This window comes from Dreissena polymorpha, unplaced genomic scaffold, assembly GCF_020536995.1.
Source record: "Dreissena polymorpha isolate Duluth1 unplaced genomic scaffold, UMN_Dpol_1.0 chrUn008, whole genome shotgun sequence".
Lineage (NCBI taxonomy): Eukaryota > Metazoa > Mollusca > Bivalvia > Myida > Dreissenidae > Dreissena > Dreissena polymorpha.
The window spans coordinates 28,918-51,141 of record NW_026273322.1 but is presented as its reverse complement, the minus strand read 5'-3'; the positions used below and the strand labels follow the sequence as shown (position 1 = coordinate 51,141).

The following is a 22,224-nucleotide window of genomic DNA, read 5'->3' as shown; positions in this document are numbered from 1 at the left end:
AACAAATAAATTAAAATATCTTCGTGAGTTTTCGTTTTTGTGTACTAGGACAAATATATAATATGCTACAGCTACAGATATGTGTTTGTTGTTTTGCAGCATTAAAGAAACATCAATCTACATGTTTGCACATCAAGTTTGAAATTGACCAAATAATCCACAGCGCTAGGGTAAACGGCGCCATCTGATAACTTGGATTTTTTGGTGTGTTTTTTTTGCGCCTGCATATTTGGTACGACGTATTTTATTTGAAGGAATGGAATCTGTATGTTCCCCATCCACTCGTCTGTCAAAGTAGCACCACACGTTCTACCAAAAGGGTCGCATAAGTCAGCCTGAAGCCTTATCATGTCCTGGAATATAAAATTTGATAAAAAAAAAAAATTCTAATGTTTTTGTCAAACGAAAGAATATCGTTTTGGTAAACCGGATGATGTTGTCACATTTTCATCAATTACTGTAATGTTCTTATTTATTTTATCTTAAACTAGCAATCACTTAGTTTAAACATATTTCATTGTATATACACATTCATTTACAAACAATGACACATAATAAACAGTTTGAGGTACATGTATACAAATGGATTGGGCCTAGAGTTATGCCAACAACATCAAAGGGCCCTTTGTCAATCATGACCAGATTTTATGTCATCATATGACATACACAATCACAATAAACCAAAACATATGTCAACAGAGTACATGTTATATTATTGAATTTAAAAACGATATGTTGAGTTCTGAACATTTACATGTCGGTTATTTAAACCAGATGTCTGCAAATATCTTTATAAAATTAAAATATTGAACAAAAGATAACCAAAGTATTACATGCAAAATAATAATCTTGGCAGAATCAAGACCAAGATCTTTCGCAACAGGTATATGGTATGAGATGACGTGTTCTAAAAAGAATACAACCAGTATCGCCATTATGTGTGCTTGACCTTATACTTTACGAAAAACAACACGAACATTAAAGTATAAAATTGGACGTTTTACTGAACTGTTTTGAATTAAAACATTATTCAAAAACTCATTATCGTATCTTGGCGCGCGTATGTCTTTAAAGAAGAACAACCAAATAAACAACACGCAGTACATAAGATCAATAAAAGTAAATTGAATCTAAACTTATTTTCGATCTGTTCGTGAATTCTCGAAAATTACTCCTGTTCAATGATCGTGTCGTTGATATATTGTTGTATTTGTCCTAAAATATGCGATAAAAGTATTCCAACGTGAACAACATAATTTTATTGAAATATACCATCTGAATATTGCGGTCGTTAAATTGGGTTTCTTTAATATAATTAGAAACAAGTATTCCCAAACGTATCTCTTTGAAAGAGTATTTAATGACAAACCACTTTTTTAAACATACGACAGTCGTTAATAAACTTACAACGCATTGTAAAGCGATATTCATTCCCATCACATAGCCAAAACGTACTGAATACTTATATTGCATATATGAAGTACCGGATTCTCTTATTAAACAATCTTATTATCTTAATGTTTTGGTAAATATAAGCGGAATCCATTATGTAAACTGGCAGATCATTTGGTCACACCATAGTGTAATATTTTGCAAAAGATTTCTGTAAGATTTGAGATTAAGATATATGATTACATTTGAAAGATAAACACGTGATGATTCTTTATAAATAAAGTCAATTACTCACCAGAATTTGTCCAACAAACGACTGGTCGATCACAAGACTACCTCTGCAAAATAAAAAAGACACAATATTAAACATAAGACAAAATTGAATCACCATACGATACCCTCTTCTCCTACATTTTATGTTCACTATGTTTAATATATTGCCCGTGCTTCAAATAATAATAATTCCTTAGCATGATGGTTTAAATATATTTAGTTAGTGCCAAACTATCAATATAAAAGCCAATATTTATAACGTGCTTTGCGCCTGGTTTGACGTGGAGAGTTGATTTCATTATGAAAAATAGATTAATTCATAAACATTAGTTGCGATATAAATATGTGTTTATTAGCTCCTCATATTCCCATTTTAATATCCAGTAGACATGTGAATGAACGCGTTTTTGTGTAAGCGGATCAAAAGTAAGATTTCCACTAGAATGTCGTTTGTCAGCAATATAAAATATTTTCATGTACTGTCATATGCCCCGCAATTGAAAATATTTTACATCCACATTAGGTTCATTAAAATTATGTCCAATTGCCATACCCAATTGCTGCGGCTTTCAATGACAGTATATTGTTCTTGAATTGCATCAATAACGGCACTTCCAAACGCTTGGGGCAACATGATTCAAAATGAAAAGAAATATATAGAAAGTCTACTTTATATACGTGTATCTCATAAATTTATTTGTCAAGAAAAACACACAAAATGTTAGATTTGTTATGTTATAGTTTACGTATGTTTGCATACAGCAACACTAACCAATATATATAAATTTAAAATAAGTATGCATACGTTTCAATTATGAAAAGTCATAAAAACATATATTTATATATATTCAAGGTTAACTAGTATTATCCAATGATTTGTTCCCAGTCTACCTGTATCGCCGATCACATATGTTTGATCGAACACTACACAAACAGCGCGCTACATAAAATACAAATATAACTTTGGCTACATAGTTAAATATAAGTGACAAACGACAGAGAAATGAATACGATTACGTTTAAAGAAGTATCACCGCCGTGGAACGGTCATTGCAAAACATTGGGATTTAAACCGGTAAATGGCGTGTCGAACCTGACACTTAGTCCAGAATTATTAAGTAACACACCTTGAAAATAGACATAAGGCTCATAGTATTGTTATTCAAATTAAAGTTAACGTTCAATGGGACACTGTGATTAACATTATTTCTTATACTGAGATTTGTTTTTCACCTATTAACTATACACTATTACTCAAAGTACTTAGCTAATTTCGGGTTTACACCTAGTTTGGTATTAGCAGGGAGATTAAGAAATGTTTACTCATTTACTTCATAGCATGACACAAAAGTACTTCGTCTACCCTAAGTGTACAACCTTATAGTTTTTGTACAGAAAACATTGATGAATGCCTCTTTATAAATATAATTCGCCACTTATATATATATATATATATATATATATATATATATATATATATATATGCTCTGGCACGAGTTGTCTTATCATACCATATTATATTAGACGAGTTCAGAAATTTTGTTAGTAAGAGAGCCTTTGGCGAGCTTACTAACGAATTTCGTGGACGAGTTTTATAAAATATGTTATGAAATAACAACGAGTGTCAGATTTTTATTACATGCTTTTAAATAAGCGAATTAAATAAATATTTACGCAAACATAATGATAAATCCCGAATGTTGTTTACATTTTGTTACGTCATTTGACGTTGCAACGTCATTTCAGCAATATAGCAATATGCGATTTGTCAATCGAAGGAAAATAAGCCAATCAAACCGCTTTAAAAGTATATTACACATGTGTAAGATAAAAATATTCGTTATGGTTATATTACATGGGAAACAGGGTATGGCATGTGAAAACTATATTTATCAAATTACTGCATCAGAAGAAAAGCATAACGACATGACTCGTCATAATAACAATAACATGTAACAGTCAATATACATCAACTGTTCCGTTTTTTTCCGAACTCAATTTAAATGCTTGTTTCTTACACGTTTATTACAATAGACAGGATATGTATTGACTTCTCCTTAATGATGGATTCTATATAAAACTAACTATCAGTTAAATTACCAAGTTTTAATTCCACTAACAGTTGATAAATATTATAGGCAACAAGATGGTAAGTGTGTGTTTTTTAAAGCTTATATATAAAATTGTTTAATTGTTTAACTTTTTTTCATTTTATATCCTCGTTATTTTCTAACCGTTTTAAAAAATTGACCACTCTGTCGTAAACCGCATCATTATTACAATATTGCACACCGATTATAAAATACATACTTCATTAAATATCATATTTTTTCATGCATATGACCATCCTAAAGGAAACAGCTTTAATTACATAATTATACAGCGTATCATCCCATCAAATTTCAAACATTAGTTCTACGTATCTCTATGATTGAAATTATGACGTATTTAATTATGGGAAACAAAGTTTTCTTTCCCGCAAACCTAAGTGCATCGCAATTCGAAATCGGACATTAATATTGAATGACAACTCAGTGCGTCTTGTGTCTTGGCTTGTGTTTTATTCACATGTTGTGTTTTATAGTTTCTCTGTTCGTATTCCTTGTGTTTGTTTGAATGAAGATAGAATGTTTTATGTACATTTTTTTGCATGTGTAGATATCTTTCCAGTAGAATCACATTGCTTTTGCTTTATCATAATTTTAAGGCATGGTATATGCACTTTGCATTTTTAAATTGAAACTGAACAGTGGCACTACAAACTGCTTTAAACTCATTTTATCGCATTGAATTGGATTCATTGTATCGGTGATTCAAACATTTCTCTTGATAAACTAAAAAAATGTACAATTTGAACATACATTTCATTCATTATACAGGGGTGAGAAGAGAAATAGATACATTGGAAAAAAATATTGTATATCTTGCCCTACCCAACACATTATCAAATCTTTTTTGCTTTTTGTCCCCATTATTTACTAAAAGACTATACATCATTCTAAATTAGCATAATGAACAACCATCAGTAAAAGCAAAATGATGTACACAAATCAATACCATAATTTATGAAAAAGAATGGAAGTGCTTATTTAAGCTACCTTTATTAATAACCAATGAGGTAAAGGTTCAGTGGTTCCAGTATAGACTAATGCACCACTTTATACTTGGAACACATACACTTCAGAATAAACTGACAATTACTGATGATCCATTATGTTCATTTTGCAGACAAATTGAGGAACATTTAGAACATGTATTATTCAAATGTCAAATACCGTAATATTTGATTAATTCAATGTTACCAGGACAATCTTTCCTTTAATTTACATGTCATTCTTTCTACTCGGAAAATCAACTTAGTCTGAGAGAACCATAATTAATGTTATTCCGTCTATTAAGTTATACTTATACAAGTCTAAAATGAAGAAATGCATTCAAAACATAACCGGTGCAAAGAACTACATTAAGTATGAATAAGATATTTTGAGAAAAATATCTTTTTTTTTTTGATGATTGCTGTTGTTGTTGATACTTTTTACAAACTCTATTTTAAGAGTATCGTTACTCAAATAAAATTATATGAAGCACCTATGTTTTATAAAATATAAATGTATGCACCTAGTATTATTTGTCTATGCCGTTTGCAGCTGTTATAACAATGTAAATGTGTTGTCTATACACATTGGAAGAGGTCTTTTTGCTCTATTTTATGAATTTCGTATAGGACTTTCAACACACAACTTAATGTAATTGTAAAGATTACAACATATTTCAAATTGTATATGCTTTGTCTGTCGTTGATACTTTTATATAATGACTTGAGATATGTGAGGATGCATTACATGTTTTGTTGTTGTTCATTTGTTCGTGTCTGATTGAATAACATTATTGTTATACTTCATAGTGTATGTGTGCTTGTTTGCATTTTTGAAATAAAATATGTTGCAAAAAACACACTGTGTTCCTTCCTTTGGATAAGCACAAAATCAGACAGCAGTGAATATACTGATGTGTACGTTCTATCATCTTGAGCTAGATGCATATAGATACAATCTATAATTACTTCAATGAATGTATCCGAAAGAATAGGTACTTTAGGATGCCCTTGGCACGTATGCGCTAAGCCAATTTGTCGTTCGAAACTGTCGAAAATGAACCACGTTAAAGATTGTTTGATCACACAAATTCCCTAAACGGGTTGTCGTAGATGGAGATATAAAGAGGATACAGATTATTCCGGTAACCATTCTGGCGTTCTTAAAATTGTTCACCAAATCATTTGACTTCAGAACGCTGATGAGAATGTTCCTCTCCTTCCGATATAGCAGTGTTGCGTATTTCTTAGTACCATTCCTTAACTTCTGTTTCACATATTTCACTTATACTTGGATTAAAGCATTTTATCCTCCGCATCCAAATATATATTTGTTTTGTGTCCCCGCCCCTCCATGCAGAGCGTGTAGGTGATTTTAAGAATGCGAACAACTTGATATTCTGAAATATATAATTAATAAACCATTTCCTGAAAATCGTTGAAATATGTAGTATATTGGTAATTGAAATTCAATAACTGTACACACGATAACTTGACATATATATATCTACAGCAATTTATTATAACAGTAAATATTAACATTTGATTCACAAATATAGCAATATCAATTTTCGAATACATTATAATTTAATTAACAACGTTTGTACTCTGACATTATTTGTATGTGCAAACATTTTATTTTTTGCCATATTGTTATACTTACGTTCATATACTATTCATGTAAAAATCGTGCAACATACATAGCAATTCATAAGCTTGTACATGTAGGGTGTGTATAGCCATAGAAGTAGTAATCCAACATTTTTCATACAACACATGTTTCAAATTATAATTCGGAAAAAAAGAAAGGACAAGAGAACACTGTATATACTTCATAGATTAATGATTCACATTAATGGATGTTAGCATAGTTTCGATCATATCCCATTCCTGTTTAACAATTAACATATTATTCTTTTATTTTTTTTTAAACAACCAAAAAACAAAGAAAAACCAACATTATTGGTTTACTTTTCAAAGTAAAAGTAACACATTGGGTCACGTATAAAAGTAGAGTAACACATGTATGTGTGCAGATCTTTTTAATATTTATAAAATTATATGCACATAAGAAATACATTAATTATTTAATTGCTGAGTTGCATTATGTGTGTTAAATTTAAAGTGCAGAATTAACAAAATGCAGATGTGACATACATAAGGTGTTATGATTAATACAGCAGTTGCAAGGGATGTCTAAAAAAAATTGACTAATGACCAGTTTTTCGATTCTTCTTTTGTTTTTATTGTAGTTTTGTATATTTCAAATGTTTGCTTCATGCTATTTAAAAGTTCAAATTTTGAGGGGTTTCTATTTTTCTTTTGTCAATCAAAGATGTACCGTTTAATTTAAATGCATACAATGTTAATATCAGTCATATTGGAATTCGTAATCCTAAGTATTAGATCCTGACATGTCAGCTGCGTAAGTAAGCTAGATCTATTTCTCTTGATGATTTCGACAGCAAATTTAACAATTTCTTGGGTAAAGGGGCAGTACCAGATCAAGTTTGTTATGTTTTCTATTTCATTTTTACAGAATGTACATAGATTATTGGCAACAATTTTCATCTTGAACATAGATTTCGTTCCCACGATTCTGTAGATTATTCTACACTGCAACCATCTAATATATGTATCCCTAGTTAAATTGAACACCAGTTTATAAACATTTTTCCAATCAATATTTACAATTTCTGAATTCCATTTTGTTTGACTAGTTGGAATATCATTATTTTGAATTAGTATTTTAAAAATGTTTGTCTTTTTTGGGACTGATTACTATTTTCTTTATATAAGTTGGCAATATAGGCCCTTGGGTTTTATTGTTTAAATTTGACATGTTATGACAATATCCAATGTATCGTCTTATATTGCTGGTTAATCATTGGTATATTAGGAAATTAACATGTGTTCCTTGAAGCAATTCCAGAGAGTCTTTGGAAATAAAACAATCACTTTCTATTAGTATGTCTCTAACAAAACGGATACCTCTTTCATATAAACTTTTCATATAAATATTACGGTTGTTCAGTTTAAAATTATGGTTATAAAATAGTGGAAAGTCCAGAATGACATCAATTTTTATTATTGGCAGCTTTTCAATATACAATATATATGTTTTCAAAACATCAAGCCAAAGTTTATTTTTTTAGCTGTAAACATACTTTCTCGGCGTACAATTTACCAGTGTTAAAAATTGTTTTAAAATGTATTATCGATTTAACAAGTGTGTAACAATTACCTTCGCTTGGCACTAATCTCTTTAGCCATGTTAGATTCATGTATTTCTCAAATGAACATATATCTATCATATTTAAACCGCCTTCATTATACTCTTTAACAACAACAGTGGCTTTTATTTTGCTTGGTCCAGCCCAAATAAAGTCGTACAAGATTTTATTTAAATGTTTCATGGTTTCTATTTTTGGTGGTGGTAGAGATATAAATAAATGCGTAAGTAGAGGTAAAAATAATGATTTAACAATTGTTATCTTTCCAAGTGGTGTTATATTTCTGCGATTCCAATGACTTATTGCTCTTCTTATACTTTCAATTTTATTTTCAAAGTTTTTTTTGGCCATGTTTTCTAAGTTAATATCAAAGGTTATTCCAAGAAATGTAAAAGTAGTAGCTCCCGATGTCAGTTTATATTTAGTTTTAACTGAACTAGTACTATCGTTGAGCGGCGCAATAGGGGGCATTGTGTTTCTGACAAATACATCTCTTGTTCTTGCATTTTTATTATTATTAATCGATGAATAATTTTGACATCTTATACACAATCCGCATATAATGAACTGTTAACTTTTTAAATAGATCTGTAAAAAAGATGGGCGTGTCTTTATTTGGTCCATATAATGAACATAAGGTAAACCTATTGGTCATACATGTTAAATCCAGTAAAATGTAGTAACCTGAAGAATCATTTTCAATTTTATATACTGCGATTGGTAGTTTTTTTTCTAAAAATGGCGCATATTCCTCTAGAGTTTGATTTCCCAAAACTAATATAACATTCCCCGTCCTATTCTGAGTAGATTTTATTTTTCATATCAGGAGTAAAATGACAGTCTTGGAGACAGTAAATATGTGCTTGTTTCCTTTTCAAAAATCAAAAATATCTCTACGTTGTTTATATTATTTAGGCCCCTACAGTTGTATGAGATTAATTTGAGATTATCAATTTATATATAGGTATGGTGGAACATGTGCTTTAACAAATACATTATTAAACATGTAATTGGTAGACCGCATATATCAACATCATTTTCAACTCGAAAATTCTGCATGTTAAGATGCAAGCAATTCAGCAAATTAAGTACAATGAAACAAAGAAACAAGAACAAAATAAACAAAAGGGGTAGTAAGGTAAAACAAATGATTGTGATTAAAAGCAAACTAATTGGTTTGTTTAAATCAAAATACATGATTTTACAACAGATTTTTCACATATATGTGTAAATGATGCAATTTTTACAACGTAAATGTTTTTAACATATTATTGTTTATGTAGTGTTTCATCTTATCACATCCAATGGCGAACATATAATATGATATTGAGAATGAGACAAAAGCGCCCGATTCTTACGCATAAGGACATTTAAACACATATAGAGCATAATGTTTTCGATCAAAAGCATGTTTTCAAGTTATTTACATACACTTATATATATTTACATCTATACAAATACTGGCATATATATATATATATATATATATATATATATATATATATATATATATATATATATATATATATATATGCCAGTATTTGTATAGATGTAAATATATATAAGTGTATGTATAAGTGTATGTAAATAACTTATAATATATTTATTTATTTATTTATCTATTTATTTATCTTAAACTGTATAATTAAATAAGGATAGAAATAGTTACAAGGCAACTATGTGATTACATATAATTTGTGTATATTGTGTATTGTTGGGTCGGTGGCCTGTAATTTCTTAAATAAAATTGTTTGAGTTTAAAGTGACATTATGGGCATCTAACAGTTTATAGGAGTCTATCGGAACCGTTGTTTATTGTTGTTGTTTTCACTTTATATACTCTTATATTTGTTAATGCAGCATCACCATACTAAAACAATATCCCGGAAAGAGAAAAATAATGCATTTGAATATCGACCGTACTCTTGTTTGACAAAAGATCATGCATGTACGATGTGAACCTAAATTTAGTTTAAGTGCAGATTCTTTCATACGACACAAAGACACAATTTTGTTTTACGAATCATTTCGGCTTACAGGACTCACCAGTCACGTAAAATATCGAATATAAAATATATTTTTATAAACAACTGGTGGCAAGACGAGTCAGTAACCACCTTTTAAACTAAATCTTTTGACATGTTCATTCTTTTCAGCTCTCAATTCAACGGTGAAAAATGCCCATAATATCACTTTAAGTTTGTGTTTGAGTTTGTAGTATTATTAAATGAGCGGCAATGTCCGAGACCATCTGCACGAAGTAGAGGGATTGCGTTTATTCTGCACCACAGCAGCAAAGATAACGTTTAATGATGGATCTACGGCGTAACTCATAATTCAATATGCTACAATCTAGACGTAGACGGATGTGGTGGATCTGCAGTTTGCGATTGCGCTATTGTAAAGTCTTGTTATAGACATTATTCACATATTGTAAACAGTATTTAAATCTGCATGTTGACCGTAATGCACAAGCGTTGTTGGGAATTAGGCGCGAAGGCGAGTGCCCTTGAAAATGCAATAGCGTCCCTAAAAGGAATACATGTGTTGATATCATGTCGCCATCCAAAATGTATTAACACCGCACTAGCTTGCATTACAAGCGTTCATATTCTGTCGCCGACCAAGAACCCAATACAAGTGTGTATTTACTATCGCCCCCAAACTTCAATTGCTCCCTACAAGATAGCAATACATGTGTTTATAAAATGCCCACCTCTTAAATGTGCTAGCGCCCTACAATATTACAATGCATGTATTTAGTATTTACATACTGTAATCTTCCAATGATGCTTTACACGTGTATATAAAGTATTTTCCTCTAAGAATGCAATACAAGCGTTTATTAACAGTGGCCCTCCAAAATGCACTAACACCCTACACTAATGCAAGAGAAGCATTTATGTAATATGACCTTTCAAAAATGTCATACAATAGTTTATTATATTGTCGACTATCGCCCATGTCATGTTTATATGTGTCACGGGGTGCGAAAATTGTAAATTCGAAAGTCAATTCTGGTCATTATAGACCTTGTCTGGAAAGTCGCTTCTTCACTCTTCAAGCAATTTGAAGGGTCCGACATGTTGCTGACAGTAATCTAGTTATTACTTTCCCATCACTCTAAATTATAATAGATGAGCAGAATATATAGAATCAGATTTAATATGAGTCTCGCTCTGAAAAATCGGGGCTTAATGCTTGTGTTGTCCGCAAAGGCTAACCGGCGACGACATTTTCTCCCGCTTTAATTGTATTTTTCAGTTTAAATCTATGTTCTAAATAAAATCAAGTAAATGCGAAACATGTCGTCGCTTAATGCACATGCTACCTGTAATCTTGGAACAACTTTACGCCCATCTATTAAGTCCGGCTTTCTCAGAACGCGGATCGGATGTTACTTAAATTGTTTCGACAGCGGAAATATTAGCGCGTAAGATTTTCTTTAAAAGATTTCGCTTTTAAATCTCGGGTAACGCAATATGTGTATACATCTTTGTTCATGTTTTTATAATGTTTTAATATTATTTCAGTTATAGTATATCTGTTAGGAAGTGCATTTCATGACATTTTTCACAGTATGAAATTATGTGAACAAGTCCCTTTAATCTTCTGTCCGTGTAAATTTCAGGTGTTGTAACTGAGTACAACTGTAGTTGATTTGAAATGCACGAAAGGCCTACTTTGTTACCATTCAAATGTAAAGCAGTTGTAAACAGCAATTCGTCTCGCATTCAAGTTCTAAATGGGAGATATATCGACCCAGATATCGTACAACTGAGTACAGTAGGTTCGATTACATACTTGAGAAAAACATCGTAGGAATGAACATTTTTGTTGTATTTAAGTGTTTAATTTTGTTTTGGAGTGGAAGTAACGCAGAAATGCTCACATGTAAGTATGCATATCCTTTGTCTATACTTCAACTATGATACCAAGTCTATGAAACATGATTTTATTAGACATCACACCTGTTTTCATTCTGAGTATTTAATTATAATTGCTTATGTAAGACACAAATCAATGGGATCCGGGTAGATTCAAAAGAACTCTACACAACTTAATATGTAATTAATAAACCTCAAGAGAATATTGGTTATTCAAAAAGACTTTATGTCTACCACCCATTCGTAAACTTGTTTTTCGTGTAAAGGTAGTGTCGTGTAAGTTGTGGTAAACAGGTCATTTAATAGGACAATAGTTCACATTAACCAATTTATGCCTAGCGTTTAGAAAAAAAGGCATTGACAAACAGCGAAGACCCAGATGAGACGCCGCATGATGCTCTTTGCTTAAAGGAATTTCTGTAAGGAATATTCTAAATATAGAAATATATATACTAGACATCCCGAATTTTGGAAATAAATTGATCCAATCTAGAAGGATGAGAGAGTCCACTAAGCATAAATGGGTTAAGGCAAGTCGATGGTAGGGCGTGGTCGTGAAGATCTTATTCATTACGATTGAAGCGGATAAAGTGTATAAATACTATGTGCAATATGTATTTGTCATATATCAATAGTACGATAATAATCTTATCATACCAATAATCTTAAATAAACGAGCGCATGGTAAACATGTTTGCGTTACCATGTATAGAGGGTAGTGTTTGTATATTATAAGCTTATCTTTGTACAGAACGTAGTTAATGTATGATTGTGATGACTAAGGAAATTCATTGATCACCAACAATGCTGAACTCTTATCCCAACCAAGCGCGACAATGAGGCCCGCGTGTCGTTATCGCGCGTCGCGTTTCAATGAAATGCGGCATGCGACACTCATCGGAATCCATGACTTCCATGAGAACATCGTTAACTGTTTTGTTTTGCAGACAAAATCATGTGTGGCGAATATAAAATGACGTCACATATTGGGGAGCTATCGTATCGCCCGGAAGTAAATATGACGCCATCTAAGATTTGTCGGTTCGACTTCCGGCCGGACAGGAATGTCGTCGGCAGTGGCGGCATCATGTTCTACTTTACAGAACTGAGAATGTCGCATTCTTGCGAACGCAGTTATTTAAAATTCATGGACGGCTTTGGTGGGGTCAATGGTAAATGCATATCTTACATGACTCTTGCATATTTTTGTTATGAAAACGAAATAATGTTCCCTTGTTAAACTACCCATTAAAACAACGTCCCGAGTTAAGTATAAACAAAATGTGTTTTGTTTCATAAAGAAACGAATTCCACGTCATTGTCTATTTTTTGTTATAAATATTAAAATGTTTTTGTAAACAATAATGTCCTTAAATTTATTTATTTGTTACAATAATTGCTATTTAAAAGGGTTTTCTCGTAAATTAGGTAACACCTATTATGGCGTTATTAAATACTTTTCTCTGGTTTATAAAGAAAGATCAGTAATTCAAAAAATGATGATTCAATGATTCAAACCGTGAAAAATTACAGTGAACATTATTGATAACTGTATAATATAACATGACGTCATTTTTTAAGCCATGACTTCAATACATTAGCGTAATTCTCCAGTTTCAATGGTATTAATCGATGAAAAAAAAACACAAAAAAACACTTCTTGTTCGCTAGATTTTCGATTTTATTTACTCGTGATCATAGAAAATTTCACACTGCGCAACTCGTGATAATTTCTCTGATCACTCGTGAATTAAAAGAAAGCCTTTTTAAATGTCAATTAAAAAACTGGACGTACTATGGAATCACCGTCGGCTTCTTGCGGGTGGGCAGTATTCAGGAGAATGATGTTCAGTCTCTAACTCAGTTTAAATCACTTGGTGATAATGTTAATGGGTATACGTATTTATTCTTGACCATGGTCGATCGCCTGAATCATGTCTAACTTACTGCCCTTGAATTATCCAGACTTTGCGAAATCAATTGTGTCAAATCGATACAACCCTATAACGCAGACAACTCTAATTATGGGTGTTTTGAGGCCAGATTGCAGTCTAAAACTAGCTCACACAGACAAGTGTAAGATCTGTATAATACCAATGTTTGTTACGACAATACTTTTCCTTGATGGTTATGTTTTTGCAGGTTAAAGCGAGATTATACGATTTTGCGAAATATTTATGAATTTATATAAAATGTGTAAAAAAAATATTATTAAACATATATTTCAATATATATTAAAATAAACGTTAAGAAGAACATGTGTCGAAAAATGCGAACTAAGCCAGATATTTAATTCTGAAATCGAAAATGTCTGTACAGTCGAATTTGCCAGCATGTAAATCATGCGTGTACGTTGTGAATCTAAATTTAGTTTAACGGTTTATTTTAAATTCCTGCAACGATATATATTCAAACGGCACACGAACACTTACTCTGATCCTTATAAAAAGACGAATGCTTCGGTTATTGTAGGAAAATATGTACGAAATATTTTCGTCACAATCGGCTCGGGCGCTAATTTTGTTTTTGCTGCATTTTATGAAATTCGTCTTCAATGTAGAATTTGTCTTGCCTATTTTGTTTTATTGTAGCCAATTTTTATCACAATTTAACACATATGAAAATCGTATAATCTCGCTTTAATAATGCATGATATGCGTTGCGCTCTGCGAAAAAAGGGATTTAATACATATGCGTAAATTGTCCCCGATAAGCCCGTGCAGCCCGCGCAGGATAAACAGGAACGACTCTTTCCGCCTAAACTAGATTTTTGCCATCTAGTGACTTTCTTGAAACGAGAAATTTCATAACAGCGGAAAGTGTTGTCTCTGATTAGCCTGTTCGGACTGCACAGGCTAATCTGGGACGATACTTTACGCACATGCATTATACCCCCTTTCTACAGAGCACGGCCCATATATAATAGTGAACATACATTTCAGGTCTTGAGGAAAAGCTTTGCGTTGACAACGATACCCTTCTCGACAAAAACGTGTTTTTCATCACCAGCGACAACACACTTAGAATAGAGTATTCAGATCCGTACGCTAATATGAGTTTTTCCATACAGTTTTCAGCTTATTCGATTAAAGGTATATAAATTAATGTTACCATATTAATAGTATTTTACATTCTTACAGAGTATTACTTTGCAACGTGTTAATAGTTTAACTCGAATTGCAATTCGACATATTTTAAACGAATATTAACAATTACAATTCCGGATTTAACACTTTTACCACACCTTTGTCATATTTTTCTCTCTCCTCTTGTTTAACTTCTTTTCAAATTCTACATTGGGTTATACTAATAATGAATATTAATTATTTATATATATATATATATAATGTACTAAGTTTTCGGATGTGTCGGCTTTTAGACTGGGACTGTGAGGGATACAGATGCCCGAACAAGCTGTGCGTACCGTCGGGGTATGATTGTAGCTCCGAAATTCGGATATGCGGTGCCGCAAACAATAGCTGTTCCAGAAAGAAAATCTTTGTCGAAACGATGTCTAGCAACATCTTTGTGGACGTTTTACGAGTTATCGGAATTGCAATTGCGGTGATAGCTGGAATACTGATTTCAAAGAAGCTGTTCCAACATAGAGCGGAGTATTTGTCGAAATGCCGCAACAGTTGTGAATATGGGTCTTGTGGATTATGCTGTTATCAGGTACATTTCCCTTCACTATGGTCTTCATTGATACTTTCTGTGTACATGGACGATATAGTGTTTTCCGTGCAATGCATTTTATTGTCCTCGTGTGGGTCGAGGGCATCCCACGTCAGACCGTACATAGTTTACAGGCAATACATGCATATTGAATAACATTTCAAAATCAAAAGCTGTTACATAATAATATAAACAGCATTTTTAGAGTAATACTTGACCACAACAAAAAGTCCCTTATCACAACTACTGGGAATCTTAACTACTGGAATAGGGGTAACAATAATACCCATTCTTTACTTTTACGCAAATTATAAAAATAATTAATTTTGTTAAGTACATTGCGATGCAAATCTAGGTACGATTTCGCTGCTTTTAGAGCGGGTTTAGTTTTACTCATTTTAAAATTATAGACTAACATTTCGTCGCTTTATTGATATAGTGCTCTATCTCCATTTTTTTCAAAAATGAGTTTTTTATATCACTGTGTTCGTGAGAACGTGATCTTTAATATGACGTAATCGGATTCAAGATTCAGTCGTCACAGAAGAAGTTGTTCGATTCCGTTTTGCTCTATCTCCCACATTTTGTATAGAATAGAGAAGTTTTTCGTTTCTACACACGGGCGAATGCTGTACTGCACCATCTCCGGGACTTAAAGCAAAGTAATTAAAGCGGGTATATACGATTTTTTATATGTGTTAAATTGTAATATATTGATAAAATATGTTACAATAACATTAATTGGGAAAGAAAAATTATACATTAAAGCCGAATTTCATAAAATGCAGCAAAGACAAATTAGCTCCCCGAGCCGATTGTGACGTACATATTTTCCTACAATAACCGAAGCATTCGTCTTTGTATTAGGATCGGAGTTACTGTTCGTGTGTCGTATGAATAGATATCGTTGCGGGAATTCAAATAAACCGTTAAACTAAGTTTAGATTCACATCGTACATGTATGGTATACATGCTGGCGAATTCGGCTGTACAGCCGTTTTCAATTTCAGAATTAAATATCTGGCTTATTTCGCATTTTTCGACACATGTTCTTCTTAACTTTTATTTTAATTTATATTGAAATTTATATATAATATTTTTTTACACACTTTATATAAATTCATAAATATTTGACAAAATCGTATATACCCGCTTTAACGATTTTTATAGCAGAATGCAGAATCTCCATACATAAAATTGCAAATAGCATAAACATACAATTTACTAAAGTAAATATTTAATTATATTCATATTCTCCGTTTGCTGATAAACAATCCGGTATATTTTTGTCCACATACGTGCATAAATAAGTGAGAAAATAAAGGTTAAACCTTTAAATGCGTTTTTCTCCAAAAAATGTAATTGGTAGTTAGAGCACTATAGCAATCAAGCTACGATATTTATCATAGAACATGTAAAGTATAATGGTCCATTTCTATTTTCATGTCCAAGTATGAAGGAAGTCATATTTGGAAAAAAAATCGAAAAATGATTACATTCCGAAAATAATTCAGTTATAACTGATTGACATGCTTACATTCCCAAAATATATGTTCGATAGTGTCACGCTCAGTTTGACAGAAAGAACAGTTCTCAAAAGTGGCATATCCAATATTAAAGGGGCCTTTTCACGTGTTGGTAAATTGACAAAATTTAAAAAAGTTGTTTCAGATTCGCAAATTTTCGATTTAGTTATGGTATTTGTGAGGAAACAGTTATACTTAACATTTTTCATGCTCTAATATAGCCATTATATGCATCTTTTGACGATTAAAAAACCTGAAAATTATAAAGCGTTGCAAAGCGAAACGATTGAATAATTTGGAGAGTTCTGATGTTGTCGCTATATTTTGTGAAACTACGATAATTGCTTATATATAGTATACAATACATCTGACATTGTATGCGGAAAAATGGTCCAGGGGTCTAAGGCGGAGACTTTTTACGCCAGGACTCAAGGGGTCAGTGGTTCGAGCCCTGTTGAGGTTTACTTTTTTTTCTTTTTTTATACGCCCGTTTTTAGTTTTAGTTTAACCCTTGGCGGGCGGCGGGCGGGCGGCAGGCGGGATGTGGGCGAGCGGCGGGCGGGCGGCGTCCACAGCAGTGTCCGCTCTCTAATTCAAATAGTTTTCATCCGATCTTCACCAAACTTGGTCAGAAGTTGTGTCTAGACAATATCTAGGTCAATTTCGAATATGGGTCATGCTGGGTCAAAAACTAGGTCACGGGGTCACTATGTGCATTTGAAGGATTAAGCATGGTGTCTGCTCTCTTATTGAAGTAGTTTTCATCCGATCTTCACCAAATTTGGTCAGAAGTTGTGTCTAGATGATATGTAGGTCAAGTTAAAATATGGGTCATGCCGGATCAAAAACTAGGTCACGAGGTCACTTACTGCATTTCAAGCATTAAGCATGGTTTCCGCTCTCTAATTGAAGTAGTTTTCATCCGATCTTCACCTAATTTGGTCAGAAGTTGTGTTTAGATGATATGTAGGTCAAGTTCGAATATGGGTCATGCCGGGTCGCAAACGAGGTCACTAGGTTACTTAGTGCATTTCAAGCATTTAGCATGGTGTCCGCTCTCTAATTGAAGTAGTTTTCATCCGATCTTCACCTAATTTGGTCAGAAGATGTGTCTAGATGATATGTAGGTCAAGTTCAAATATGGGTCATGCAGGGCCAAAAACGAAGTCATGAGGTCACTTAGTGCATTTCAAGCATTTAACATGGTGTCCGCTCTCTAATTGAAGTAGTTTTCATCCAATCTTCACCTAATTTGGTCAGAAGTTGTGTCTAGATGATATGTAGGTCAAGTTCAAATATGGGTCATGCCGGGTCAAAAACGAGGTCACAATGTCACTTAGTGCATTTCAAGCATTTAGAATGGTGTCCGCTCTCTAATTGAAGTAGTTTTCATCTGATCTTTACCGAATTTAGTCAGATGCTACGTCTAAATGATATCTAGGTAAAGTTCAAATATGGGTCGTGCCGGGTAAATAACTAGGTCTCGAGGTCACTTAGTGCATATCAAGCATTGAGGATGGTGTCCAAAAACTTCGAACGGGCGTATCTTATGACAGTTTGGCACTCTTGTTTAATTTTATTCTTGATTTTTACTGGAACTTTTTAGAGCAACTGTTTACATTTATCAATAGAAAGCATTTAATGACAAACTTCTAAACATGCCAAAATCTGTAAAAAGGCCCCTTTAAGTAATAAGGAGTTTGAACTTATGATTTTATGTACAATTCTTTCTTGAAATCACTGTAAATGGGTATCCCGTGTGATTCGAAAAGGCATATCAAAATATATCGCCATTCTTTGGTTTCAATGTAATTAAAAAAAGTTTACCACTTGTTTATACACACTGGCAAAGGCTCGTTTTTGGAAAGTATGTCATGCATAGGTATTGTACCATTTGTGTTTGCTAGGATGGACCGTCGACTTATGGGAATAAACGGCTTCGAAAAGCAGTTTTCAGTAGAGCTTCTGCGCGTAATGTATCGTTAAACTGCCTTTACAATGCCTAGAAAAAATAAAGTTTTAAACAAGGATTTATGTCGCAATGGACTTCCTGGTCAAAATTAGATGAATTACTATTTCAGTAATATACCGCCTCTAAGGAATGTTTAATCTCGTTGCTTCGTGCATATCATTTTTTGTCATTTATTTCTTCTGTAATACTTGGTAGAATTATATCGACTGTATCTAAATGCAAGCATTTACGAGTAAGGCCTATATACGTCTCTTTGAAATGTGCAAACGTTTAATTGTACTTCAGGTTCAAAAATCTCCAAAGAAAAGCTACATATTTTTGTAAAACAAGCATGAGCTATTTGTAAACGGATGTTTGCGGCGTACTCATTTAATGAATCACTGGGCTGAAAATTTAGCATTCGTAATCTTTAAGCCATGTGTAAATCTCGGTAATGAAATTCTACGGTCACCCTTTTACCCTTTAAGTTTAAGTATGCACTATGCAGATCTCATTTACTGTCATAACTAATATGAACACTAGTATCGGCGTGATACCGAATCCGGATAGGGCCAAGTTGATTGTCGCGTGTCGACTTCGAGGTCGACGCACGACATTAAGCGACGCACGATATGAAACTCGACTTTTGAAGTCGACATGCGACAATCAAGATTTCAATGTCGCATATCGCACTGGGTTTTAGAAAACAAAAATTGCAGAAAATCTTGTCTGTCGGCTGAATTATCGACTGTCATATCGTGCGTCGCGATAAATGTCGCGTGTCGCCTTGCATGTCGACTTCAATTGTCGTGTGTCGACCTTCGAGCGCGACACTATACTTTTGAGCGACGCACGATGTCGACACGCGAAAAGCAACTTGGCACTATCCGGATTCCGTAGCTTGATGCTAAGTTGTCGCAGGTGTGAGTTAGCCAAATAATATTACTTCCAAAATTATTTCCGTATTATATTTTCGTCAGTTTGACTTGCACGATGACCCACGGAACTGAAGTTTTATCAACCACTTTTGACCAATCTAGTTGCGGAGTTAAGAAAACTAAGCCTCAAGGGGTGCAAAAAGCATGTGCTGACATTTCAGGTTAAGCGTTTGAGAAAACACACTTTTTAAAAAATCTTTATGTATATTTGACTGATCATATTTGTCAATTGGTTAAGGCGGATTCTCTTATACTGTATACATGTATACTGCAAGAAAGCTTGCTTATTGTCATTTTCTGAATGATTCCCATACAATAAACGGCGATCTTACAGTGATTTTGTAGCTATGCTATAATACATTGTGTATACTTATTTTCATTAAGTATATTAAACAAAAATTCACAACTGGAGGTCGCCTTGGTGATACGATCTGATGTCTTCATAGAGATGTCTCCTTTCTGAAAACTTTCTAAAGATATCCTCTTTTAAGACACCAAGTTGTAACCAGAAAATGGACTTGTAAAGAGTCTTAGTAAATTACGTTCGAGCATAATTTAATAGCTTAAACAATGCTTAACTTAAACTCATTGCAGATATATGAGTGTTGCTCTCAGAAATGTTGCAAGAAAGGACAAGAACAGCGTGATATCGGTGTCACCATGACCCGGCACAGACAGTCGACGGACACATCAACGACACGTCCATATCCGGAAACAGGCGAACGCAGTACAACAATAAACAACGGAGTATCCAGCCAAACAGCCGAGTCATCATCAACAAGACACAATCCGGAAATAGCCGAACGCAGTACAACAATCACCAACGAAGGTTCTAGTGTTTCAATACCGCGAGTAACTAGACGAAATGGAAATAACACAAGACCGGGCGTTGCAGATGTGTCAAATGACTATGACCCCCCGCCATCATACAGTCAATTAGAATTGTACAGCTTGGATAATCATGTGAACACTAATGTAGATATACCTGCTTCAGAAACGCGACACGATAATAATGGTAACAATGTAACATTGAGCAACGCTGATTCCTCGAACGTGATAACACTTGGCTCCATTAATATCGAGACAGATTTAGCCATTGGGGCTCACGGTAGTGAAGAACATGTACATGAACCGGAAATGCTGACAGATTTTTCGGTCGATGATGTTTTACCCGCTGTGCCTCCACCTCCGTATGACGAAGCCGTAGACCCTCCTTTATATAGCGAGGTCATTAGCCACGAGAGCGAATATATGGCGTCAATTTAAAAACGAGTTTCTTACACGAAGTCGTCAAAAACTAATGTTATTTTAAAATGGCGTAGCTTCAAAGCACTGCGATTAACCGAATACATCAGTGTTGTTTAAAGTAAACGAGGGTTCGTTAATGATTTCAGTCGCATTATTATATGTTAAATTGAACTAAATGTTCAAAAAACTTAATATGAACGACCGAAGCCTATTAAGAAGATTATAAACCGTCCTAAAAGTAAAAGAATAAATATACTGATAAGAGTGATAACTACAAGTTTTGGGATGTTTTAAATAATCAACTTGTGTTATATCAGGTAATAAAGATACACACAAATATTCCCAGAAGTTAGTTACCAAAAATGTACAGATGCACTATCAATATACATATTTCATCGACGTTTGGATGTTGCAAAATCAGTATTATGAAAGACTGAAATACCAGATGCACAATTTTCATTGATATCGAGGGTTTCTACCAATAGTTAAATAGGGAGTATGAGCAAAGAAGGCGTAAGTTAGGAATATGAGGGGATGTCGGACGCAACACGCCATGCGGGCCTGGAATACACATTGTAATATCAAAGCGCCGAAAGCATTAAAAGGCTGTTGACTATATACAGGATAGTTTTTGTTATATTCGATGTTAAAGGAACACTTAACCGAATGAAAATGGAAATGGGTCTAAGAGTAAACAGTTTATCGAAAATAATAGACACTGTTAAGGTGGTGGACTATTGCAAGTTTAAATTGAATTTAAAAACGTGACATTAGTTCGCTCCACAGACTTAAAACGTGTATGCCTACGCAATTGTAATAGCTAAGTCAAAGGTCACCTACTCGTGTCGATCACTGGTGATGAGAATGTTAAGCTCGCCAATATTGAGCTAGAAACGAACTTTATACATGATAATATTTGTTTCCCATATGGAAACGAGTGGAGACGAAGCAATAAGTATATATGTAATGTTATGGCGTTAATTTGTGAAAAACATGCACGAACAAAA

General features: G+C 33.3%; 1 protein-coding gene across 2 annotated transcripts; it reads left to right on the top strand.

The window, feature by feature from the left end:
- Positions 1-11,594: 11,594 nt before the first annotated feature.
- On the top strand, positions 11,595-21,835 carry LOC127863443 (uncharacterized). Of its 2 annotated transcripts, XM_052402972.1 has the most exons (5): positions 11,598-11,886; positions 12,827-13,051; positions 14,822-14,971; positions 15,259-15,554; positions 20,564-21,835. In XM_052402972.1, exons 1-5 carry the CDS (start codon positions 11,817-11,819, stop codon positions 21,233-21,235), a joined length of 1,413 nt encoding a protein of 470 aa, XP_052258932.1. In that variant the 5' UTR covers positions 11,598-11,816; the 3' UTR covers positions 21,236-21,835. The 2 variants fall into 2 exon arrangements, with proteins under 2 accessions (XP_052258933.1, XP_052258932.1); XM_052402973.1 differs by lacking the exon at positions 12,827-13,051 and having other exon boundaries at positions 11,595-11,886.
- Positions 21,836-22,224: the final 389 nt, after the last annotated feature.